The sequence below is a fragment of the Pelobates fuscus genome, chromosome 6 (assembly GCF_036172605.1).
Source record: "Pelobates fuscus isolate aPelFus1 chromosome 6, aPelFus1.pri, whole genome shotgun sequence".
In the NCBI taxonomy this organism is placed as follows: domain Eukaryota; kingdom Metazoa; phylum Chordata; class Amphibia; order Anura; family Pelobatidae; genus Pelobates; species Pelobates fuscus.
The window spans coordinates 51,747,673-51,775,049 of record NC_086322.1 but is presented as its reverse complement, the minus strand read 5'-3'; the positions used below and the strand labels follow the sequence as shown (position 1 = coordinate 51,775,049).

The window sequence follows — 27,377 nt, the reverse complement described above, 5'->3', positions numbered from 1 at the left end:
TTCCATGCAGTGTACAATTTGTGGTACTTGTCTGAGCTATGCGGTATACCTTAAATGCGTAAATTCGTAAGTTCCCAGGTGCTAGCCGGTGGGGTGTTGGCTTTGAAGTCATGAAGTGTGTTAAATGTTAGTGGTGTGAGTTTTCACTATTTCAATATTTCCTTGCGTGCCGTGTGCCAATTTTCCCAGTGTGTGGAGTAGGATTCGACACGACCCTGCAGTTTGTATGCCATGCGTTCGTACATAGCGATATTGTCTAGTCTACCCCATACCTCTAGCGGTGTTGGGGCGCTTCTTTTCTTCCAGTGACATGCTATGCTGGTTTTTGCTGCGGTTAAAATATGCAGAAGGACATGTTTAGTTTTGTCAGTTAACAATTCTGGAGACAGGTGGAGGAGGAAGCATTCTGGTGTGAATGGGAGTCTGCGAGGTGTAATCAGTTTGATGGCTTTCCCTATTTGTTTCCAAAAGTCGGTCACTGCAGGGCATGTCCAAAAAATGTGTAACATATCTCCCCTGGGGGCATCACATCTCCAACAGTTAGGTGGTGTGGACTTATACATGAGAGTCAGCCTGACTGGTACCATATACCACCTCATAAGTATTTTACAGTAAGCCTCCCAGTGCGCTAGGCTGTTAAACGTTTTTCTAGTTGTCTGAATGGCTTGTAGCCATAGTGGCATCGGGATGTTTACTTCGAGCTCGCGTTCCCACAAGCGCATATAGGTGTGCTTATGGAGCGGATCTCTATCGTTGAGAGCTGTATAGCACATGGATAATGATTTTGATTGCGTGGGTCGTTTTATGCAATGTCGGCCGAAGTGTGTTAGTTGTGTTTCCTCCCAGTAATGTGCGTTTAAATTTTGTAAGATGTGTTTTATCCTGATGTATTTGAAAATGTCCCTGGGGGGAAGGTTGAACTCCAGTTGGAGCACTGGAAACGGTTTTAGGCCTGCTTCTGTGTACAGTTGGGCTATCGAGTGTATGCCACTCGTAGTCCATGTTGTCATAGTGATATTTTCAGCTAAGTCTGAAATTGTTTGTATAGGTGCGAAGTATAGGAGATTAGTCGCACCTGTGATTGTGCCTGCCCATTTCTTCCAGCTTTTTAGTAGATGGTTTGTGCTCTGTAAGGGGTTGTTCGCGGGCGTCTTCCCGAGTACACCTGCCCGCAGTGCGGCTTGCACGGTGAGTGGCTTAATGCAGGCGTTTTCTAGGGAAGCCCAAATGGGAGTGTGTTGGCGTGTGAGTATTTCCAGGCCTTGTGCCAGGATTGCGGCTCTGTAGTACATCCTGATGTTGGGGATGCCCAGCCCCCCTTTATTCGGGGAAAGCCAGGTTAGGCGCCTAGCTAGTCTTGGTGGCTTTTTTTTCCAAATGTAGGCATTGAAGATACTTTGGAATTTGTGTAGTAGTTTGTCATTAAGTGGTATGGGAATAGTGCGGAATAGATATAGGATATGTGGCAGTGCCATCATTTTGATGGTGTTCACCCTACCCAACCATGAGATTTCCAGATCTTGCCAGCCATCTAGTAGCGATTGTAGTTTATGGGCCACCTTGGTGTGATTCTCTTTAGGAAGATGTTGGGCTGATTTGGTCAGATTAATACCTAAGTATTTTATGGATACCTTCCTCCAGTCAAATGGATGTGAGTCCATGAGGGACTGCACGGTGCGCTGGGAGAGGTTTATGGGCAGGGCTTGTGTCTTTTTGAGGTTATTCCTATAGTATGAAACTCTTCCATACTCTTGGAGAAGAGTCATTAAGTTTGGGATGGATCGTTCTGGTTCGGAAACGTATACTAACACGTCATCTGCGAATAAGGCTAGTTTTTGGGTCCCTGCTGGAGTGTCTAAGCCTGTTATCAGGGGGTCATGTTTGATGCGTTGTATAAGTGGTTCTAGACATAAGATGAAAAGTAGTGGGGACAACGGGCATCCTTGGCGTGTGCCGTTGCTTATGTGGAATGTGTTTGACAGGAAGCCGGAGTTGAAGATCTTGGCTGATGGCATTTGGTACAATGCCTTGATACCTCTCAGGGATTGGCTAGTGAAGCCCATTTTGGATAGGGTGGCCTCCATGTATAGCCAGTTCAGACGGTCGAACGCTTTTTCAGCGTCGAGCGCCAGAACTGCTCCTGATTTCTTATATTTGTTAGCCCAGTTGATCATATTGATGAAGTGTCTAGTATTATCACCCGCTTGTCTACATGGGACAAATCCCGCTTGTTCGGCCGAGACTAGGTTGGGGAGGTTACGTTTCAATCTTGTTGCCCAAAGTTTCGCATACAGTTTAATGTCTGCGTTCAGTAAGGAGATAGGTCGAAGGTTTTCGCTTTGAGTGGGCGGCTTGCCTGGTTTGGGCAGGGTAACAATGTGTGCCTCCAGCATCTCCGCCGGGAGAGTGCCTGTTCTTTTAATGGTGTTGAATAGGTCTGTGAGGTGTGGTGTCAATGTCTGTGCTAATTTGTGGTAATAATAATTAGAGAGCCCGTCGGGGCCAGGTGCCTTATGTTTGGGCAGGGACTTAATAGTGTTGAGCACCTCTTCTTCCGTGAATGGTTCGTCCAATTGCCTACAGGCTATTGGGGAGAGTTGCGGTAGCGATGTTTTGTTTAGAAAGGCCTCTATGGTCTCAAGTGTGGGTTGGGGTGTTGATGGGTCTTTTTCCAAGTTGTAAAGCGTGTCATAGTAATGTGCCAGTTCGTTTACGATATCTAAGGGGTTATATAATCTGCCTCTTGTGGGGGAGTCAATGTAAGGGATTTTGGTTTGTAATTGTTTGTGTTTGAGTTTTCTGGCCAGCATTTTCCCTGCTTTGTTCCCTTGTGTGTAAAAGTTGAGTTTGAGAGCCCTCATCCATCTTTCGGTGGATAAGAGGTCTAGTTCGTGTAGTTCCCTTTGTATTTCGGAGATTTGTTTTGTTATGGCTTTTGTTGGATTAGCTTTGTTTTTTATCTCAAGGGGTGTCAGTTCTAGTCGCAGGAGGGCACGTTTGTCTTTAGTTATCTTTTTAAGTTTGGACCCTTCCCTTATGAGTACTCCTCGTAAAACTGCCTTGTGAGCAACCCAAATGGTTGGGGCTGGGATGTCATCTGATGAGTTGATATGGAAGTATTCCGTTGCTTCTTTGACTACTGTGTCAAGTATGTGTGGGTTATCTAGTAAGCTCTCGTTGAGTCTCCACTTTCCCCTGCCTCTCGCCGAGTGTAAAGATCTAAAAGTGATTGACAGCGGGGCGTGGTCTGACCACGTCCTCAGTCCTATGTGTATGTCCTCTATATTATTTAGGGTCACCTTGTCTACCAGACAATAGTCTATCCTTGAGTACGTTCTGTGTACCTGTGAAAAGAACGTATAATCTCTTTTGGTAGGGTATATAGAGCGCCATGTGTCATAAAGCTCATTGTGGGAAATTGTTTTGCTTAAGTCAGCGCTTATCGCTCTCGATTGAGCGGTGGGGGTTTTTTGGCCTTCTCGCTGTATATCAAGATCAGGGTTCAGGGTACAATTAAGGTCGCCACATATTATCGTATGGCCTTGTTTGATTTTAGCGAGGTGCAGCAAAGACTTACGAATAAACTTATTCTGGGCTTCATTTGGGGCGTATAGTGTTGCTATAGTCATCATCATGCCATTTAGGTTACCCACCAGAACCAGCAGTCGCCCTTCTTTGTCAGTGTATCTGTTTGTTTCTTGAAAGACCCAATCTTTATGGAAAAGAATAGCGACCCCTTTGGATTTGGTAGGTGAGAGCGCATGGAACACCTGGGGGTAATGAGGGGAGTGAATGCGTGGGGTTTTGCGGACACAGAGATGTGTCTCCTGGAGGCATATAACTGCCGCTTTAGATTTCTGCATTTCTTGCACCAGGAGGCGCCTCTTATGCGGGCTATTCAGGCCTTTGACATTTAGCGAATAGATTTTAAACGTAGGCAGCGTCATGATTGTGTGTGGGAATGCAGAGCTTTAGCGCCTGGGACCAGTAGGGCCTGGCGGCCAACCTGGGGGGTGTTGCGTGCGGTCAAGGGTAGGCAAACGCGCATACATTGCATATTTAGGCCAGTTACACACATTATGAGTGGTGGAATACTGATACATTGCATAGCATCTAGGAACATTTTTATACATGTTACCAAATATCGTACAAACACATTTAAACCTTGGGATGGGGTGTAGGGGGGAGAACAAGGGGATACCTGTGGCCAGCACAGGGATGTAGGTCGCCTCAGGTGAGAGTTTGGCATCTCTCGAGTGTGGGCGGTGGGGGGTGTGGACAGACGGCTCCACCGAAGCCGAGCCTATTAAATTTTTACCTTGAGGAGCCAGATGGAATGAGATAGGTACACACTAGAATATGGCGTTGGGGGCCCAAATCTAATGCATACTAAAACATAACTGTCGGTAGCCCAAATTAGGCGATACATGTCCCAATGGTATCGGATCTGGGGTGTACACCATACCGGCTCCCCAAACATGTACCGACCACGCCTGTTAGGTAGGCTAAGGGTTTTACTTGTGGCGCTGAGAGACATTACTTCACTATGGGGATCCACCTCATGGGCCAGTTGAGGGATCAGCAATTATTACTGTGCGTGGTTTCCCATAGGCAAAAGTCACCCTGTTGGTTTATGTAAATCGTATGCTGGATTGCATTATTTTCGTTTACAGGGTGCTGGGTAAGCAAGTTGCTAAACTACTGTATTATAAACATAACTCAAAACAGCTACGGTCAGTTGCAATTAAAAACCGAACAATAAACAAAACCGTTATGTCAACTGATGTGGCTTAACCGGAAACCCTGAGTACATGCATATAAGTTATTTAGTAAATCAAAAGCATATTGCAGATAGTGATACTTAAGTGAGTGGGCCGGCAAGGCCTAGGCCCTGGTTGGTTCTGCTTCAGAGTTCTTAAGGTGCTGCTGCTTTCGAAGTCGATCCCGCCATCATCCAGTCAGCTGTCAGCTTCCTTGGTTGCGTGTGCGTGGGAGAGTTGTGGCCCATGTTATGGTGTAGGCCCCAGTCTTTAAGTTTCGCCATTCCGGCCTCCGGGTCTAATATTACTTCAGTTTTGCCTTTGTGCCAAATTAGCAGTTTAGTAGGGTAACCCCATCTGTACGGGATCTGTCGATTGCGTAGGGTTTTCGTAATATTAATAAACTCACGTCGTCTTGCCATGGTAGCTGCTGAGAGATCGGCAAAAATGCTGAGTCCTTGGTACGGTTCAGGTAACGTTTCCAGTTTCCTCGTCGCAGACAAGACTGCTTCTTTTGAGCTGTAGTAGTGGAAGCGTGCTATAACATCTCTCGGCGTGTCTGCCGTTAGCCTGGCCGGTCTCGGCAACCTGTGCGCTCTGTCCAGCGTCCAGGCCTCAGCCCCGAGCTGTGGTACTATTGCTGAGCATAGGGTTTGTAGAAATTTTGGGAGGGCCTCATTCGGGATTGTGTCAGCTATGCCCCTGAAGCGTAGATTATTTCTACGGGCCCTGTCCTCCATATCGGCCATTTTAAGCTTTAGAGTTACTTGATCTTCCTCCAAGCGGTGTATGTGGTCCACCAACTCGTTGTGGGCTGTGCACATATCATCCGTTTTGGTTTCCAGGCGGTCAGTGCAGTCTCCTAGCTCTTGAATATCATTGCGCAGTTCTTTGGTAATCTGCTTGAAATCGGTCCTAAGAGACTCTTTTAAGTCCTGCAGCATTAAACGAAGGCTGTGGTTAGTTACCAGGGAGTCCTCGTGGGGGGTCTGATCTGCATCTTCGATGGTTAGTGCAGCGGCATCTGCAAAGTCAGAGGCTTCTGGAGTTCCGCCGTCGCCATCTTGTTTTTGCCGCGGGCGGTCTTTTTTGGCGTTCCGGACCGGGTCCGTCAATTTCAGCTGTCTGGATGGTGCCATGCTGTATTAGGATGTTGGGGCGACCGGATGGGTGAGTTTTGCGGTATGACTGGCTCGTTTTAGACGGCTTTTAGGCTCGGTGGCTGCGGAGCTCCGTTACAGTGCGACTACTCCATGCGGTCGCAGGACACGCCCCAAAAGTATAAACTTTTAACGGGCAGACCCATAGTGTCAGGAAATAATAACCTGACACAGAATGTTAGTATATATCTGGATCATATCCTTCGACCCCTAGTAGCAAAGCTTCCCTCCCATCTAAGGGATACTAAACAAGCGTTGGCACACTTTAATACTTTGAATATACCTATGGACTCTATGTTGTGTAGCCTAGATGTGGAGGCACTGTACAGTTCGATTCCCCATCATATAGGACTTAAACACGTACAATATTTCCTATTACAGAGGGGCCCACATCTACACCATCATAGCGAATTTGTCATTGAATTACTACACTTTGTGTTACTGTGGTGGAATCTCGGTAAAAATAAATTTAGTAGGCCGAGATTACCACGTGGCATGTGTACGTGCATATGCTGACGTATCGATCAGTTGGTTGCACGAGGCAAGATACGATCAGTAGTGTACGGAGCATGTGCAAGAATACAGGATATAGTATTCCCCCTCCTCCATTGTGCTGGACAAGCCATGCGGTCAAACAGGAAGTTAATTCTTATTTGGGTTGATTGGTTAAGAGAATGTGCGGGTGGAGCTTAATATGGGAGGAGTTATATGCCTATATAAGGAGCCTGCACTATTGTCCGGGGCTCAGACTTTGCTGTATTTTGGTGACGCTAGTCCCTCTGAGTCCCGATCGGTGATCCAATAAAGAATCTCTTCCTTCCTGAAGAAACCTGTGTCCATCTCTCTGTGCTTCGCTTCCGTCAGTTTCTCCGGTATCATTACCTCACTATTTTTTTCTATTCAATGACACATACTATCACCAGGTGCAGGGTACGGCTATGGGGACGTCTTGTGCGCCCTCATATGCCAACCTGCACCTGGGATGGTGGGAGGAGAAAATAGTCTTCACAGCTAGCTCCAACCGTTTCATTCGATATATCCTCTCTTGGAAGAGGTATATCGATGATATTATGATTATCTGGAGAGGGACGACAGAAGACTTCACCTCATTTGTACAGTCACTAAACGACAACAGCCTGAACCTAAAATTTACATCTGAGATAGGCACACCCAATCTTCATTTCTTGGACCTTACTCTAATTCCCAGCAAGAAGGGTGACATCAAGACGGACCTCTTTAGAAAAAGCACGGCCACAAATAGCCTGCTTAATTGGGAAAGCCACCACCCAACTACTTTGAAAAAAGGCATACCAACAGGACAGTATCTACGCCTAAGGCGCAATTGTTCCGATGTCCAAGACTTTAAATTAAGAGCTAGAGAACTACGTGCAATGTTCAGAGCTAAGGGCTACCCACATAAATGTTTAAAACGGGATTACCACAGAGCCCTTTTGACAGATCGAGAGGATCTTATTAAAGATGAACTGTCACCTCCAAGTAAAGATACCTCTGACTCCAAACATCTGAGAGCCATTGGTACATATGATGCAGGATGGGAGCAAGTTAAATCCATCCTTAACAGATATTGGCCCCTACTCAAACAAGACAAAGACCTCAAAGAAGTTCTCCCCTCCAATGTGGCTCTTGTAGCACGAAGGGGTAGGAACATAAAGGACACCCTTGTACATAGCCATTTTAAACAGTCCAAGAAGACTGCTACCCACTGGCCATCTAATAAACTTCTGGGGACCTACAAATGTGGACGATGTAAGGCCTGTAATTTTATTTGTAAGGACTCTAAGAATTTCCACAACAGTGCCCAGTCCGACACCTTTCATCCGAATTCATTTTTCAATTGCAATTCGAAGGGCCTCGTCTATCTGATAAAATGCAAATGTGATAAACTCTATGTGGGCAAGACGTTCAGGCCCTTCAAAAGACGAATTTTGGAACATATCAATTCCATAAAAACCAGTAGGCATGTTGAAACTACAGTATCTAGACATGTCAAGAATTGCCATCAAGGTGATCATACGGTATTACAATTCCTGGGTATAGAACTGGTTAAACTTGACCAAAGGAAAGGGAACCTGGATAAAATCCTCAGGAGGCGAGAGTGTTTTTGGATTTACCGCCTGAACACTCTATCCCCAAGTGGATTGAATGAAGGTTTTTCCTATTCCCCCTTTATTAGTGATCTCTAATTAAAATACCATCTACACAATCCATGGGATCTACATAATATATAACAATTTCTGATGTTTACACTATATTAATTTATTTTCTATTGTTATCACGTTTATCTATTCACACTTATATTTGACAATACCTCCTACAAATCCAATAAGATTCTTAAAGTTATTATTCTTTCTGTAGCCAAGAACTCCTCAAACCTAAGTAATTACTATCAATATTCCTTGATTATGTACATAATCTAAAAATCTTCCCTGTTCCTCGATCGTAATATGGATGATCATAAATTGTTATAGCACCTACACAGAGTAATATTTGGACTGAGATAATGATAAAAATGAAATGCATATATATGTCCTTTCTAGCAGGGTTACTTTAAAACAAGTGAGAATTAACAATACCTCTGGATATGTATATCTAAGTATGTAAAACTTTCATATCCTCAAGGATTAAATTGATGAATATCTCATTACTCTTTATTTCTGACTTGGCACACTTATAGGTAGATGAGTGGATCTCTATATGTAGAAGTTCAATTCTAGTCTTAGATCCACCGATATAATGTATGCCTATGTACTCAGTTCACTTAATCCTATATACTTTGCTCTGTGTCTATATGCTAATACCTACCTGGACTATTTGGACTCGATTAAGATTTTAATAATTTTCTGGCATTTTGTTTGCCAGAATTAACTAGGCGGCAATCGCCGTGTTTCTCGGCATTTCTGCCCGCCCCCTTTACGCCCACCGTCCACTAGAACGCAAGGAATAAGGGAGAAGCTTCCTCTGCCCTCCCACGTCCGTTAGACTCCACCCATTTACTCCACGTGGGTCCGGACGCACATCCAGATTCCCCGCCCACCTCCATAGAGGCTCCTGACACACTGACGTTGTCTCCGCCTATCTTGCGTCCCCTAGACACACCGGCGGACGTTTACCGGGCGATTTGGGGATTGTGCTGATTGGACATTAAGGATTTATAAACCAGCTTATGGATGGAGGTATTTTCAGCCCCTGACGAAGGTGCATTCGAAGCACCGAAACGCGCGTCGGGTTTTAGCTCTTTTTTATTATTTTTCACTATGGTAGCACTAGGTGTTTGATTTGATGTTTTCGTAATTTTCCAGCCCTGAACTACTACCTTTGAAGGGAGATGGCCATAGACAGCTCCCATTTCGCTCTCTCTCCTGCCTTATTCCGACTAGGGACAGCACAGAACACCCTCGAAGGTGTTTGTTAAGAGCTACAGGGATATAACTTCTATCTACTATTTCTTCCATCTATGCTCTTTATCCTCCAAGTTGTCTATACATATTAGGGACAGCACAGAACACCCTCGAAGGTGTTTGCTAAGAGCCACAGGGATACAATTTCTATCTACTATTTCCTCCATCTATGCTCTTTATCCTCCAAGTTGTTTATACATATCAGGGCCAGCATAGAACACCCTTTGAAGGTGTTCCAGTTAGGAGTTTATAGGGCGATTTTTTGTAAGCTGTTTTACTAAGAGTCTAAAGGGTGGAGATTTCTGTATACACACTCTCTCCCCTCTATCTACTATTTCTCCTATCTATGCTGCTTATCTTATAAGCTCTCTATGCCATATTAGGGACAGCATAGAACACCCATTGAAGGTGTTCCATTTAGGAGATATAGGGTGACTTTTTAAGCAGCTTTATTAGGAGCTTAAAGGGTGGAGATTCATGTACATACATTCTCTCCCATTGTTTTTCCTTTAAGCATTCTACTTTATATATTTTTATATTCAGTCTTGGGGACTTTAATACTGAAAGAAATCCCTAAAGCTGCAGTCTATCCCTTCATAGGTACGTTGATACATTGTATGTGTTCTTTCCAAGCTGATAGTGTCTTTTTTAGTGCCATTAATAAAGTTTATTCATTTGGTATAAAGGCACCTGCTGGTATTTGCATTATATATCAATTGGACAATTTTTCTATGTCCCTATATGTTCAGTGCTGATGGTCTAGTTATTATATATATTTTCCTATGCATTGTATTCAAAACCAGAACTGAGTCTCTCCCTTTTGGATTGAGCCTCTATTATTCTCTAGCTTTATAAATACTTTATTTCGGGTACAAGCCCTTTCTCGGTGGATCTGGAACCACCATCCTGACCGTAGTGTGTTCCACATTTTCACATGTATGTGAACTGTGGACGCACTTTCATCTCTACTTACCTACAAGTGTAAAACTGACTGATGGCAAATTATGTACTTTACCGTTCGTATGGGTCAATTTATTTTCTTCTTACAAAAGTACAAAACTGTAATGAATACACTGTGCACCGAAAATCATACCATAGGCAACCATAAGATCTTGCATACCATAGACCAATATCAAACCTATACAAACCCCAGAATGTCACTAAAGTACAAAGCATCAACATCACATTTCCTGCACATCTAGTACAATGTTAAATGCCCTGCACTATTGCAATGCTACGAACAGGGAACAACCAACTTATGTTTAAAACAGCTCCGTAACGCCAAACTAAACTTTCTCCTATGGTTTCCTCTTCCCCTTTCAGAATCTGTTCTTTTCTTCCAATCTGATCTAGTTCTAGGGACTACTTTGTCTTATTTTTTTTTCCTAGGCTTGACCTTCTTTGACCAAAGGAGGAGCTTAAAGGATCCCAATAGTGTCAGGAAAACGAGTTTGTATATCATCCTTGGGACCCCCTACCGCTGGGCTGAAGGGGTTAAAACCCCTTCAGTTACTTACCTTAATCCAGAGCCGGGCTCCCTCGGCGCTGGTGACCTCTCCTCCCCCGTCGATGGCAGCTCACGAGCTTTCCTATGGACGTTCTGCACGCTGGATGCGATTTTCAGGAAGACAGCCACTAGATGCTGAATTATCCCTGCAATGTAAACATCATAGTTTCTCTGAAACAGCTATGTTTACATCTGAAGGGGTAAAACCTGGGGGACCTGGCACCCAGACCACTTCATTGAGCTGAAGTGGTCTGGGTGACTATAGTGTCCCTTTAAGTCCCTACTTTGTCGTATGTTTTAAAGGGACACTATAGTCACCACAACAACTACAGATTAATGTTGTTCTGGTGAGTATAATCGCTCCCTTTAGGCATTTTCGTGTAAAAACTGCCTTTTCAGAGAAAAGGCAGTGTTTACATTGCCCCTAGGGACACCTCCAAGTGACCACTCCTTAGATGGCCACTGGAGGGGCTTCCTGGCTCAGGGCTGCACAGTAGGCAGCAGTGCCGTTCAGCATCTCCACACACTGCATGGGGACGCTGAATTTTCCTCCGAGTTGCATTGATTGAATTCATCTCTAAGAGGAGGTGCTGATCAGCCAAAAAGGTGTTTGTCCCCGCCCCCTTGCATATTTGATCCAATCCAAAGCTTTCCCCATGGGAAAGGATTGGCTAGGCTAAAAATCGGCAATTCTGATGTCACCAAGGGGGCACGGCCAGCACCGGCAGACCCTCGGGGCACTGGAAATAAGGTGAGCTTTAATTCCTTTTAAGGGGACTAAGGGGGGCAAGGGGGGCAAGCCACCTAAATAGTGTTTTTTGCACTATACGGTCAGGAATACATGTTTGAGTTCCTGACCCTATAGTGATTCTTTAAAGAAAATTAGGACAGGAAGAAAAGAACAGATTCTGAGAGAGGAAGAGAAGAGGAAACAATACAAGAGAGGTATGTTCGGCGTGACAGTGCTGCTTTAATTGCACAACCAATGTTAGATGTTACCTCTATACTAATGGTATTTGCAACTACTAAAAGACCAATGTTAAACGCAAAACACATCAAGGAGTCAAATGTGATTGTATAACTGTCCCAATTACACCAGAACAATGTACCTACTATACATGGAACATAACCAATGTTTAACAATAAATACTATCAAAGTTTCACCCTTAAATGTTATGTAAAATCTTCCATCAGTCCAATCCTCTTTGGCTAATGTCACTCCCCATTGCGATAGAGGGAGCGATTTCAAGGCGGACAAACTGAGGGTAGGATAGTGTTGGCTCAATAAACAAATTGTAAGCATGAAACATTGAAGGGACATAAGCTTAATGAAGCAGTTCTGGTGTGTAGATCATGTCTGATGTTTTAATGCTCAATTATATGCCATTTAGGAGTTAAATCACTTTTGTTTCTGCAGCCCTAGCCACACCTTCCCTGGCCGTGACTGGCACAGCCTGCAAGAAAAATTGGTTTCATGTTGAAAGAGATATTGCTTTAAAAGTTATATCTACTGCTCTGTAAATTGAACTTTAATTACATAAAGGAGGCTCCTGCGAGCTATTAACAGAGCAGGATATAAGAAATTTGAATTTAAAAAAAGCATTTGCAATAAAAGAAGTGTAAACAGTACATTGACCTTTACAGGAAGTGTTAAGGGAGGCTGCAAATGTCACATGTATGGACTTGTGTCTACGGCTGCATAAATAAAGCTATTTAATTCTGAAATTGAGCAGTGAGACTGCAGGAGCATGATCTATACACCAAAACTGTTTGGTTTTTTTAAGCTAAAGTTGTTTGGGTGACTATAGTGTCTCTTTAACTGTAAACAACCGCAGGTTATCTGTATTAAAATAATTATACTAAATTAACAGAGTTCTTTACTAAAGTGAGTCTTCAAAGTGAATATCAAATTTAAGACCACAGTAGCAAACCAAAAGCATAGCTGGCTTAGAGACTTTTTGTTCAGCTATGATCCTTAAAGGAACACTACAGCGTTTGAATTCCTAACACTATAGTGTCCTGTAGCAGTTTGTGTGAGTCTCCCCCAGAGTGCATGGTATAGGTATTTTATTTACCTTTTTGCCCTTGCGATGCAGATTACATTATTCAATCCAATGCTTCCCCAAAATGAAGCATTGGGGGACTAGTGCACATGTGCTGCAAATCAAATGCTGCTTTAAGAGTTTGACCGGGTTCTCATGCAGAAGCGCCTCTAGCAGCTGTCCAGAAAGCAGCCACTATAGGTGTGTTAATCCTGCAACGTTAACATTGCACTTTCTACAAAATGCAATGTTTCCAGTTGCAAGGTTAAAATTACAGCATCACTGCACCCAAACCACTTCATCGAGATGAAGTGGTCTGGGTGCCTTTAGTAGTGCTTTAAAATTAAAAAACCCACTTTGAATTTGCTTTGAATTGTCAATTTAGCAAATAAACACTAATAAGTACAATTAATAAATACTCAATTACATTTAATATACACCTGAACAATGCAGCAACGTTACATTTATCTTTGTTCGTTTCCATATTCCAAGTAATCGTACAAATGGCAAATTTTACATGAAATGTACAGTTCTAATTAAGAATGGGGAGGGACTCTGAGGACCAAATTGTTATCTATTCCAACACCAAAGTACTGAATTGAACACCTTAAGACTTACCACTACAGATTGGTCTTGTGTGGTGTGTATTTCCTCGTTCTCAACTGTCCGTCGGCAGTCGGAGCACACCCACAGAGGAAGGTGCATCTTGGCATTGGCTTTTGGAGATGAGGAAAGTGCTACTTTGCTTGAGTTTTTAGTGCCACACTCTGAAAGTGTGATGTCCTTACGTTCGCTTCTACAAAGAAGGCAGTGTTCTCCTGTTGTGTAAGGAGCTCTCTGACCCAGGCCAAAAGTAAAAGGAGCCTGTTGCAAATATGAAATTAAGTACTTTTGAGAAAAAGTCATTTTACAATATCTTTAAAAATGAAAATATTTTACAGAGTTACAAGAAGCAAATACCTGGACGTGCATGAAACAAATTGCAGGTTCATACCATATCGATTCTGATATGTCAGATACACTGCATGGGGGACAATGAGTTTTACAATAGAAACATATATTTAATCTTAATTCATCTTTAATGTTTTATTCATTTAGATTTATATTTTCGGACTTGTTAAACACTAGGCCTACTGTTTCAATTGCACAATGATTGGACGTCTTGATAAAGCATTAATGGATGGGAAGCCTACTCTATAACAAAAGCTACATTGTAGATGTTATGGTTTCATCACCTGCAGAATTAGAAAACTCCTATAATTTGTCAATTTTTATATTATACTTAGTTTTTTTTTTTATATAAAGCGCAAGCAGAAGACATAAGCATACTAAAAAGGCAACAAGAGGTACAGCAAGGCCAGACAGCAGGTACATGTTAAACATTTTATCAAAATTAAAATTAAAAAAACAGTTAAATTGTTTAAATGAAGACATTTCTGCAAAATGCACATGAGCATACTATGAAGCCAGGAGGTAACATGCAAAAAGTGCATTAAAGGGGGCATTCTAAGCACCACAATCAACATGGCCAAGAGCTACCGAGCGCCCTCAGGTAAAGAGTCAGTTTTTGGACTGTTTAACCACTACCTGGGTTTCTTCTGCACCCACTGCCCTTCCAGTCTTGTGATTTTGCTAAAACTGAACTTCTCATTCTGCATTAGCAATGTCAATTTAGGCCCTATTAGGACGATGTCCAAAATATCACAGAAAACCAGACAGTGTTTGGAAACCGACAGTCTCTGTGCTTCACCAAGGAATACTAAAGAGACTGGTTTGAAATACTGTCCAACCCAAGGCACATAAAGCAGAAGGACCATGTACGGATTTTCTCTTTTTATTTCGTTAAATATGCTCAATTTTTTCCTTTCAAAACTTGATTTAAATATAAAATTTGTTTTGGGGTGATAGTTGTCCTTTAGGAAGAAATACATATATCTATCTACCTATATCCCTAAATACAGATTGCATTCTGGAAGAAACCAACTTGAGTTGTATGGACTATAGGAATGTTCGTTGGTGTTCCACATGGAAATGACCAGTCTAAAAGTTTTAACTGGTTAGGATGAATGAAGCAAAAATGTCTATATAGGCAGATATGCAGTATAAAACCAGCAGTAAGTTCAAAATGCAAGTTAATCCAAGAAAGTCTTAGCTGTCCTGGTGTCAAAACTCCAGCCAGTGTATACAAACCTGTATAGAATACACTCTGGAGGACTCAAATTTTCCCATATAGAAGCTGCTATATTGTGCAGTTATAACTTGTACATGCCAACATTGCAGTCCACCAATGGTCTTGATAAAAGTTCCCTTAGACTGAAACATTGGCGGGTACACAATAAAGCAGCTTATATACGAAGATATGTAGTCCTCTGAGTGCAATCTAGGTACGTGTATATGGATATATATATTCTCCACAACAGGCAAGCACTCTAGAGTGTCAATTATAAAATAATATAATTGACACTTCAGCTAGTAGCCAGCAGTTTAGGTAAAAAAAATGTAAACGATGGAATGCCCTACTGGGGCTTTTCAATTAAAAAAAACGTTTATTTCATGTCATAGTCGACATTTTCAGTTTAAAAATATTAACTTTTACAAGGACAAACAAAAAAAACTCTCCCATACATACATGCGACAGTACTCAACCCCCAACAGTCCTGGTGAGCACCATTCAGGCGCGTGTCAAACTAAAGGAACAAGCTGCATGTGAGTGAGACCTCGTTGACAGACCACCTGCATGCGGTTACTCGAGATGTCCTGGCAAACGGAAAGCTCGGAGTAGCACAATTGTCATTGTAGATAAATGATTCATCTGAATATTTTCTGCAACTACTTGTTTTTCTTTATTAGTTGCAAGTAAATTCATATCAAGAATGCTGGGAAACTAGGTGGCATGCAGTTTTACATTCTAGTTTTCAAAACAAAAGTTTGTTAAACCGTTCTCCTGTACCATTTATGTCCAGAAAATTTGGGCTTTAAACGAACACAAACATGTATTTCCTGACTCTTTAGTGGTAAAATGACTATGTCCCCAGCCCCCTCTATTTACATTAAAAAGATTTTATTCACATTTTCCCACGTCACTCCATCTTGCCGCGACTAGCCCAGACTTGTTCCACCTCTACGGCTGAGAGCATCAAATTTGAAGATTTCAGCCAATCCAATGCTTTTCCATAGGACAGCATTGGGCATGCGTGACAGAACTTCACGCTGCGCTATTCAACATCTCCTCAAAGAGATGCATTGAATCAATGCATCTCCATGGGGAACGTTCAGAGTCTCCATGCAGAGTGTGGAGACACTGAATTTCAGTCACCGCAATAGAAAGGTCCTCTAGTGGCCATCTGAGTGACTGTCTAGTAACACCTTTAGTGGCAATGTAAACACTGCCTTTATTCGGTTTACATTAAAAAGCCTGATGTAGTTCTGGTGAATATAGTGTCCCTTTAAATATAAAATTGGGATTAAATTTAATCCATACATTGTGTTAAAATCAAGCAAAGGTCTAAATTTTAATTTTTAATTTATCTACCTTTATGCCTTTCAGAAGAAGAAAAGAAAGAAAAAAAACTCTGTTCTCTGCTTCCCTTCACTCAGCTACTCCCCAGAAAGCATTACTCACACTTGTAGGGAAAGTAAAGGACGTGCTGACGCAGATGTGCAGGCTTGTAACATCGGTGAGAATTGCCCTGCTTCTAAAATGTCCCCAAGAAGGGCCAAGCGTTACAAAGATAGCAGCAGACACCATGTACAGAGAGACTTTATATTAATTGGAGTAAAGAAGTAAATGTAACACTAGCAATATCCTGGGATGTGGAAATTGTATTGCCCAGCGCACGAGACATGCAGTTCTGCGAGCTGGGCAGAGTTTCTTTTCGGTGTATAGCCCTGCCACGGTAAGAGGTACGCCTGCTGGAGAGAGAAAGGGATTGGGACAAGTGTAGTGTGAGGTCTGTACTGTTGGTGCACACTTCAGTAACAGCTCACTCGCAGTTGCAGGGCATTCTACCAAGTCACAGCCATTTGGACTCCCAGCATGCACTCTGACTCAGTGAGGGGTCTGTGGTCAAATAACATGGAATGTGCTGAAAGTATTGGTTACGGAGAGGGCACTATACTCCAAATTTTGCAAACTAAATCTGATTGGCAATATTGAAGCAAAAATAGCCACTTTTAACTATAGATACATATTTTTCTAGATTAGCCATTTTGGCCTTAGGTCTTAGTGAATAACCATGTAAATGTACACAACTACGCAGTTTCCCCAAACTTTCCAATTTGACATGTATCAAGACAAGTAAATTGGGCTACCACTTTTCCCTTGGACAACAAAAAATTTTTTTTATTGGTATTTTTATAGAGCCAGCTTATTGCGCAGCGCTTTACAATAAAATATTGTCATTTCCACATCCCTGAATATTAGAGCAAAGATATTATATGTACTACTGCTGTACATTTTTAGCAAAACAAACAAACACTCATTGTCAAGTCCTGTGCCGGAAACATAAATCTGAGGAAAAAAGGAAACAGAGGAGGAGGTGAGTGGAAAAGTAAAGATTAGTAGGTACAATAATCCTGACCTATTGTGGTAAAACAACCACAATATCATTGGTTCCTTTTTTTGGGACCAATGCATACGTCAGTTGGAGAAAAATATCAAGGGTGCACTTACTTTTTGTTTACTTGCATAAGTGGTTTATAAACATCCTATATACCTACTGACTTTGTAGCGATGTATGCAACATGTAAAGCACATAATTCTATCTAAATGTGACTAATTTTTTTATTAACTTCCAGATGCATGTAAAATGTCATTGTCAACACTTATCAAATATTTACTGAAGCCACTAAGTTTGGGGGGCAGGATTAAAGCAAGTTACCGGTGATGATCAAAATTTAAACTTTTTCATGCAGACTGTATCAGTCACAGCCATGGGAGGTGTCACTAGGGCTGCATAAACACAAACAAAGTGATTTAACTCCTAAATGGCAGAGAATCGATCAATAATTCAGAGGCATGATCTATACACAAAAACTGCTTTCTTGAGCTAAAGTTGTTTTGGTGACTATATAGTGTCCCTTTAGGTCTGACATCTCTATGCTGCTATTAAAATTAAAAAAAATATTAAAAAGATGCAAAGACTACTATGGGTTGATACAGACTCTGGGAATTTGAAGATTGCTGGTAGGAGAAAGAAAATCTTAGATAGCACAATCATTACGGCATTTATTCTGCCAAATCAAAGGTTAAAGGGACACTCCAGGCAGCCCTTTTTAGTCACCTTGTTTCAGCGCCGGGAGCCTCGTGAAGGTGCGCCCTCCTATTTCGTCAATAGGGTGTGAGCAGGGAGCATTCAGAAGAGTCATTGCTCCCTTGTGCGCATGCGCGGCTTCGCTGCACATACTTCATAGGGCGGCATGAATGCCGCCCTATGAAGACCTGAGCGCACTACCGCGCATGCACGCGGTGTGCGCAGCCGCAAGCTGAGCTGACTGACAGCTCAGTTCGCGGTCTTTGCCCGCCCCCTCTCCTCTGCTGACAGGCGGGGAGAGAAGGCGCGCACACAGTGCCTTCTCTCTCCTGCACACGTCAGACGTATTTTAATACGTCTGACGTGTACATGGCCTTTTTAGGGCCATACCTGATGGGAAGTCCCTCTGGTGGCCGTCTGAGTGACGGCCACAGGAGGTATTCCTATCAATGTAAACACTGTATTTTCTCTGAAAATACAGTGTTTACATTAGATTGCCTGCAGGGAGCTATAGATCTCACCTGAACAACTACATTAAGCAGGTGACTATATAGTGTCCCTTTAATATAATACAAAAAAGTAACTATCACTTGAATGGGCTTGAGTACAGGTCATAAAAGTAGCGTTTAATTTAAACAAAGTTCTCCTTCCCTAGATAGTAACTCATTTGAGTAGGGCCTTCACCTCTTCTGTCAACATATTTGTGTTTGTCAGTTACATATTGTATAACTCAGCGGTTCCCAAAGTGTGGGTCGCGACCCACTGGTGGGTCGCAGGGCGATCCCCAGTGGGTCGCGCTGACCCACACATCCAGTGCCGCCGGGGAGTCAGGCAAGCAGACTGACACCAGGAGGGAGCCCGGCGGCCTGCCCTGTATGCCGCCGGGCTCCCTCCAGTCAGTCTGCCCAGCAGCTCCGGTCTGCAGCTCCGCCGGGTGCAGAGCTGCAGACAGTGTGATAGATGTCTCGCGAGCTCCCAGAGCGTTACCATGGCAACACTCTGGGAGCTCGCGAGACTTTTATTACACTGTCTGCAGCTCTGCACCCGGCGGAGCTCAGACCGAAGAGTTACCCCACCGGACCACCAGGGAGACACTGGACCACCAGGGAGACACTGGACCACCAGGGATGTTTAAAGAAGGTAGGGCACAGAGCCCAAACAATGCCCCCCCACCCCAATGTAACCCCTTCTCTGCCTGCCCCCCACCTCCAATGTAACCCCTTCTCTGCCTGCCCCCCCACCCCCAATGTAACCCCTTCTCTGCCTGCCCCCCCACCCCCAATGTAACTCTTCTCTGCCTGTCCCCCCACCCCCAATGTAACCCCTTCTCTGCCTGTCCCCCCACCCCCAATGTAACCCCTTCTCTGCCTGTCCCCCCCACCCCCAATGTAACCCCTTCTCTGCCTGTCCCCCCCACCCCCAATGTAACCCCTTCTCTGCCTGTCCCCCCCACCCCCAATGTAACCCCTTCTCTGCCTGTCCCCTCCACCCCCAATGTAACCCCTTCTCTGCCTGTCCCCCCACTCCAATGTAACCCCTTCTCTGCCTGCCCCCCCATCCCCAATGTAACCCCTTCTCTGCCTGCCCTCCCACCCCAATGTAACCCCTTCTCTGCCTGTCCCCCCCACCCCCAATGTAACCCCTTCTCTGCCTGTCCCCCCCACCCCCAATGTAACCCCTTCTCTGCCTGTCCCCCCACTCCAATGTAACCCCTTCTCTGCCTGGCCCCCCCACCCCCAATGTAACCCCTTCTCTGCCTGTCCCCCCACCCCAATGTAACCCCTTCTCTGCCTGCCCTCCCACCCCAATGTAACCCCTTCTCTGCCTGGCCCCCCACCCCCAATGTAACCCCTTCTCTGCCTGCCCCCCCAAGCCAATGTAACCCCTTCTCTGCCTGTCCCCCCACCCCAATGTAACCCCTTCTCTGCCTGTCCCCCCACCCCAATGTAACCCCTTCTCTGCCTGCCCCCCCACACCCAATGTAACCCCTTCTCTGCCTGCCCCACCCCCCCCCACCCCAATGTAACCCCTTCTCTGCCTGGCCCCCCACCCCCAATGTAACCCCTTCTCTGCCTGGCCCCCCACCCCCAATGTAACCCCTTCTCTGCCTGGCCCCCCACCCCCAATGTAACCCCTTCTCTGCCCCCCCCCCCCCCCCACCCCAATGTAACCCCTTCTCTGCCTGCCCCCCTCCCCCCTACTGTAACCCCTTCTCTGCCTGCCCTCCTCCCCCCACTGTAACCCCTTCTCTGCCATCCCCCCACTGTAACCCCTTCTCTGCCTATCCCTCACTGTAACCCCTTCTCTGCCTATCCCTCACTGTAACCCCTTCTCTGCCTACCCTCCCCACTGTAACCCCTTCTCTGCCTACCCTCCCCACTGTAACCCCTTCTCTCCCTGCCCCCTCCCCCCACTGTAACCCCTTCTCTGCCTCCCCTTCTCTGCAACCTCTTCCCTGCCTAACCCCCTTACTGTAACCCCTTCTCTCCCTGCCACCCTCCCCCCCACTGTAACCCCTTCTCTGCCTACCCCCCTCTGTAACCCCTTCTCTCCCTGCCCCTCTCCCCACACTGTAACCTTTTCTCCCCTTTCCCCCCGCACACTGTAACCCTTTCTCCCCCTGCCTGCCTACTGTAACCCTTTCTCCCCCTGCCTGCCTACTGTAACCCTTTCTCCCCCTGCCTGCCTACTGTAACCCTTTCTCCCCCTGCCTGCCTACTGTAACCCTTTCTCCCCCTGCCTGCCTACTGTAACCCTTTCTCCCCCTGCCTGCCTACTGTAACCCTTTCTCCCCCTGCCTGCCCACTGTAACCCTTTCTCCCCCTGCCTGCCCACTGTAACCCTTTCTCCCCCTGCCTGCCCACTGTAACCCTTTCTCCCCCTGCCTGCCCACTGTAACCCTTTCTCCCCCTGCCTGCCCACTGTAACCCTTTCTCCCCCTGCCTGCCCACTGTAACCCTTTCTCCCCCTGCCTGCCCACTGTAACCCTTTCTCCCCCTGCCTGCCCACTGTAACCCTTTCTCCCCCTGCCTGCCCACTGTAACCCTTTCTCCCCCTGCCCACCCACTGTAACCCTTTCTCCCCCTGCCCCCACACTGTAACCCTTTCTCACACTGCCCCCACACTGTTACCAGTACACACACTCCCTCCCACACTGTCACCCTCACCTCCTGTCTCTGCGTGTCCTTTTGTGTCAGTGTGTGTCTGTGTGTATCTGTGTACATGAGTAGCTGTGTATCTGTGTGTGTGAAACTAAGTGTCATTGTGTGTATCGCTGTGTCAATGTGTGTATTTGTGTGTCTGTGTGTGTGTATACACTGCACACATACTCCATACAAAAAAACAAACTTACATTGAAACTCACATTGTGTATATGTATATTTTCTAAACACAATTTACACACTGCATCCACCACACACACACACACACACACACACACACACACACACACACACACTGCAATCAAACGCAAACATTACATACAAACACACCCCTGCATTAAAACACTAAAATTATCTACAAACACCCCTTCATTCAAACACCAAGACTACACACAAAAAGCACACCTGCATTTAAAGTCCTACACTACATATACAAACACATGCATTCAGACGCAAACATTACAAACAAGTACACCACTACATTCCAATAGCAACAGTACATACACATACACCCATACATGCACACATATACTTAATACAAAAACATGCTTACATTCAAACACTGCTCACAAATATAACCCTTCAATGATGTGCAAATGGTAGATCTCCATCTGGCATATTATTGTGAAGTTCTCCGACAGATGGAGATCTACCTTTTGGCCACACTTTCACTAGATGGGGGCCCAGAAAACATACTTGCACCAGGGTCCTCTCTACATTAGTTCCACCACTAGGATAATCATCGTGAGGTGCCTGGATGAAAGAGTTTATGCATCTAAAGCTGATTGCCATGGTGTGCCAATTTTATGCATCTGACTGTTGGCCAATTGTATGCTTCTGAAGCTGATTGCCATGATGTGCCAAGTTTTTGCATCTAAAAGTGATTGCCATGATATGCCAAGTTTATGCATCTAAAGCTGATTGCCATGGTGTGCCAAGTTTATGTGTTTAAAGCTGCCATGATGTTCCAATTGTATGCCTCTAAAACTGATTGCCATGATGTTCCAATTGTATGCATCTAAAGCGGATTGCATTGGTGTGCCAATTGTATGCATCTAAAGCGGATTGCTATAGTTTGCCAATTGTATGCCTCTAAAGCAGTTTGTCATGGTGTGCCAATTGTATGCCTCTGAAGCTGATTGCCATGGTGTTCACTTTTTAAAATGTGCATTAAAAGCAAGTGGGTCTCGAAAAATTACTGTTTTGAAAAGTGGGTCTCGGCCCATAAAAGTTTGGGAAGCCCTGGTATAACTGTATAGTGCAGAAGAAAATTTTAGTGTTGCATACATAATGGTGTTTCCTAGATAAGAACATGTGGAGAACAATTATGGGGAGGCAGATTTTTAATAATAAAAAAAATTAGATCTGCATAAAGAGTGGGAAACAAAGAATGTGATACCATTTGTAAAGTTTGACCAGCAGATGAAGAAAGACATCTCTCTGCACTATTTGCTGACAAAATCCCGCACAGAGTTCTGATTGGTTGCTTTGGAAACCAACCAATCAGAACGCTCTAACAGGCTCACCTCTCAGAAGACTTGTCTGGGAATATTCTCAGATTTTAGTAAATAAACCCACTAGTCTGAACAAATGAATACCCTAAAAACACTTAAATTAAAGTATGACAGTTCCTCTTTCAGAGGACTAACTACAATATGCAGAAACTTTGTTCAAGAATCTGTTCAAGGTCAAAGGTAGGCTGCTGCTTAGACAGGGTGCCTTCTGCAATACAAAGATTTTAAGCTTGTTAATATGGGAAAATCAAGAAGGATTTAGCACAAGGCAGATGCATTGCCTATTCATAATCAAATAATTGTGTTGCCATTTTGGCAAACTCTTTCTAACCATTGAAAATAAGGCTTACAAAATTAGCATGCTACATAAACGCAACATGAATCACAGGTTTTTTAAATGGACTTGGCACAGAACACATTGCAAATTGTGATCATACAATTCAAAGGCTATGCTTTGTGACTGTGCCCTGCATGTGACACTAATCCCTCAATTCACTTACCATTAAGCACTATTTAGGCTTACTATTTTCAAGCAAAATTTATTTTATCACTTTATGTACGTCCAATGACAAATCAGATGTGTGCAGATACTTACTGATTAGATATTTGTGTTTTGGAGTGTAGTTTGGCCCTTCGGCCATTGATTTTATTCTAGAATTTAGTTATATTTTACAAATGCTATTAACCATTGGAAATTATTTTCTTACAGGGAATACTACCAGTTGAAGCAGATTTTGTTTCAGCGTACTCTGGAAAAAAATTATTAAAATGCAATTAAAGAGAATTCTTCCATTGTCTCCAAAGAGCCCAAGCTGTACAGCAACAACTCCGTATTTATTGATTGGTTTCTTTTAGCTTGTGCAATTCTTCATAAATCTATGGAGCCATTTAATGTTGCACATGCATGTACCTCTACTAAAGACTCCACCACAAAAAAAAAAAAAAAGTTATGAGGGCTGAATTTTTTGCAAAATCACAGCAACTGCTATAAATGAGATGAAGGTAGCAAGGAACTGATTGCAACAAACTCAATGCAGTACATATAGACAGCACAGCTAGTACTCTGCAGTACTGGGGAGGAGAGGGGGGCAGTGAAGAGGGGGGGTAGGGGGGGTTGCCATCCTGCAGTAATTAGGTTGGGTTCTTGTGATCAGTGTTTCCTCCAAGACTTCCCTCTCCCCTGTGATCGGTATGCCTCTGGCATTTAAATCATTAACATCCCACAAAGCATTTTAAAAAGTATCAGTGGCTGTGTAATAGCTCCTTGATCTGGCAGAAATGTGTAGAAACCAAAGACAAAGTGGCATTAACTTTGAGCAAAAGAAAACATTCTTCAGTTTGGCTTCTTACCTGGGGAATGCCAGTAAACTCTGAACCAAGTGGCCCATCTGAGAAAGGTGTACCGTTTAAAGCGATCTACAGAAGAGAGGAGGGGAAAAAAAAAAAAGGTGAAACATAATATGAAGACAAGTGAAAATCACACCATTAAGTAAAACACTGAAAATCACAAGTGTAAATTTTTTTCCCATCCCACTTCAATGCTGTACAAAAAGGGCTCATATTGCAATGGAGAATGACAAAGAATATAATGTGGTTCCGGGTGACATTCCCTGCACTTCACATGTGCACAAGGCATGCATGAGAACGTATGGCACTGCACACGCCTCCTAAACGGATTTCATCAGATCTGTGTTTGGTTATGTGACATGACAGGGAAATGAGTTCACCAGCACACAGCTCAGCAGGGTAAACATGCAGAGTTGCCATGGCAGTCTCGCTCAGCACAATTACTAGAGTTAGACAAATATCAGGTGAAGCAAGGAGGTGGAAAGGTCAGCTAAAAAAAATTTTAAAAAATAAAAAGCTATAATTATCACAGCCATTGGTTCTCTGTTATGCAATTCTGAAAGTATGTTATAGAAAGTTTTCATGAGCTACCGTATAAGGTTATTTTTTCCCTCACATTCCTTCATGTTTACCATATCATAAGCACCCAATAAACTTGCCTGTATACTAAAATGTAAGATAATACACAATACTTTGCTTAAACTAATAACGCTGCTACTATAACCACCTTAACTAATTGAAGTGGTTATGGTGCTTGCAAGCCGTGGGTGCGTAGTCCCACTCCTAAATAGTTTACTGACCATTTAGCAAAGACGCTTGGCCTTTGCCAGCCAAGCGTCCAAGATATGGCCTAGCTATACACCTTGTCCCAGCACCCAGACTCTACAATGATAGCCCACAGTGCTCATTTAACCCCTTAAGGACTGGACTTTTTTTGCGATGTTGTACATTTGCGACCAGGCATCTTTTTGACACTTTTGTGGTGTTTGTGTTTAGCTGTAATTTTCCGCTCTCTCATTTACTGTTCCCATACAAATTATATATTGTTTTTTTCAGGACAAAAGGGGCTTTCTTTACATACCATTATTTATATAATCTCATCTAATTTAATTTAAAAAAAATGAAAAAATATGATGAAAAATTGAAAAAAATACACGTTTTTTGAATTTTATGTGAAAAATCTTTTACTCATCTACAAAAGCGAATGAAAAAAACTGCTAAATAGATTCAAAATGTTGTCCTGAGTTCAAAAATACCCAGTGTTTACATGCTTTTTGCTTTTTTTTTGCATGTTATAGGGCTATAAGTACAAGTAGGATATTGCGGTTTCAAAACATACATTTTTAAAATGTATCAATAGTGACATTGTAACACTGTTATCTGTCATAAATTGCTAAATAACACCCCACATGTACATATTTTTTTAAAAGTAGACAACCCAGGGTATTCAATATGGGGTATGTCCAGACTTTTTTAGTAGCCACTTAGTCGCAAACACTGGCCAAAGTTAGCGTTCATATTTGTTTGTGTGTAAAAAACTAAATTGAACGCTAATTTTGGCCAGTGTTTGTGACTAAGTGGTTACTAAAAACGACTGGACTTACCCCATTTGCAATACCTTGGGTTGTCTTCTTTTGCAAATGGTATGCCATCATGGGGGTAATTCTCATTCCTGGGCTACCATACGCTCTCAAAGGCAACGTAACCAACCTGGCCATTTTCAATGTAAAAATATTTGACCTATATATTTGACCCTGTAACTTTCAAAAAGGCTATAAAACCTGTACATGGGGGGTCCTGTTCTACTCAGGAGACTTTGCTGAACACAAATATTAGTGTTTCAAAACTGGAAAATGTATCACAACAATTATATCATCAGTAAAAGTGCTGTTTGTGTGTGAAAAATGCAAAAAAAGTCACTTTCACTGACAATATCATCGCTGTGATATGTTTTACTGTTTTGAATCACTAATATTTGTGTTCAGCGAAGTCTCCCGAGTAAAACAGTACCCCCCATGTACATGTTTTAGGGTGTCGTAGAACGTTACAGGGTAAAATACAGTGATAGCAAATTAAATTCTCTGGTCTTTCGGCCTGGGTTGGCAGGCAGGTCCCTTAAATTGCAATCAATAAAATAACTTAATTATGTAAAAATATTACCTAAATACGCACGTAGAATTTAAATATATATGCATATTTATATATTTGAAGTCTACGTGTATATTTATATAATTATTTATGTAATTTTGTATATCGACATATGAATAGTTCGCATTCTTTTTATTTATTTAAATATACATAGATATATATACAATTTCATTCTAAGTGTATTTTGATATAAATATATATATATTAATATCAAAATACAGTTAGAATAAAATTTCGTATAGATATATAATTTTTTTTCAATTTTTTATTATTATTTTTAATTTTTTTAATTTAATTTAAATTATTTATTATTCGTATTTTATAATAATATATATATACAATATATATAGTTATTATATATATTATATATATACGTGTGCAAATTAATTATAAGTGTATTTTTATATTAATATATGTACATATTAATATAAAAATACACTTAGCATGACATTATATATATGATATATAGACATATATTATATAGGTATAATATATGTCTATATATCATATATATATACACATATATAATAATATTTTTTTTTTATTACCTTTCACTTTAATTTTTTTTATGATTTTACACTGGCAGGGAGACTGCCTGTCAGCACAGACAGTCCCCCTGCAGGCAGAGACTAGGACACCTATTGTGACCATGTGGTCGCCCTGTTGGGCGATCACATGGCCCCAGGGGTCCTAAACCGCCATGGGGAGACTGTCTGGGCTGCAGGCAGTCTCCCCACACCGGGAGCACCGCCGATCGCCGCCGGGGGAACGACGGCGATCGGGTAAGTACATTTTAAATTTAGGACGGTTCAGGACCGTCGTCGGTCGGCAACGCAAAAATGCCGATGACGGTCCTGAACCGTCCTGCGTCCTCAAGGGGTTAATATGCAGGTTTTGCTCAGGTGTTGTCAAACTTGCTGGAGAAACCTGCCGAATGCCGTTTCCATTACCAAGGTACTTGCATGCACAGGAACACCAGAAGAGCTTGTAATGGAGGCAGTGCACGTACTCCCTAGTACTACTTACACAAAGATACATTGACTGAACATTTTATACAAAATAACACG

General features: G+C 43.0%; 1 protein-coding gene across 3 annotated transcripts in view; it reads right to left on the bottom strand.

Moving 5' to 3' along the window:
* FAM193A (family with sequence similarity 193 member A) overlaps positions 1 to 27,377 on the bottom strand; it is a 107,492-nt gene that overhangs the window by 49,743 nt on the left and 30,372 nt on the right. For all 3 annotated transcript variants that reach the window (XM_063457685.1, XM_063457687.1, XM_063457686.1), the window contains exons 2-3: positions 24,166 to 24,231; positions 13,507 to 13,752 (exon numbers count right to left, since the gene is read on the bottom strand). In XM_063457685.1, the coding sequence (XP_063313755.1) occupies positions 13,507 to 13,752; positions 24,166 to 24,231 (312 nt within the window). The remainder of the gene's footprint in view (positions 1 to 13,506; positions 13,753 to 24,165; positions 24,232 to 27,377) is intronic.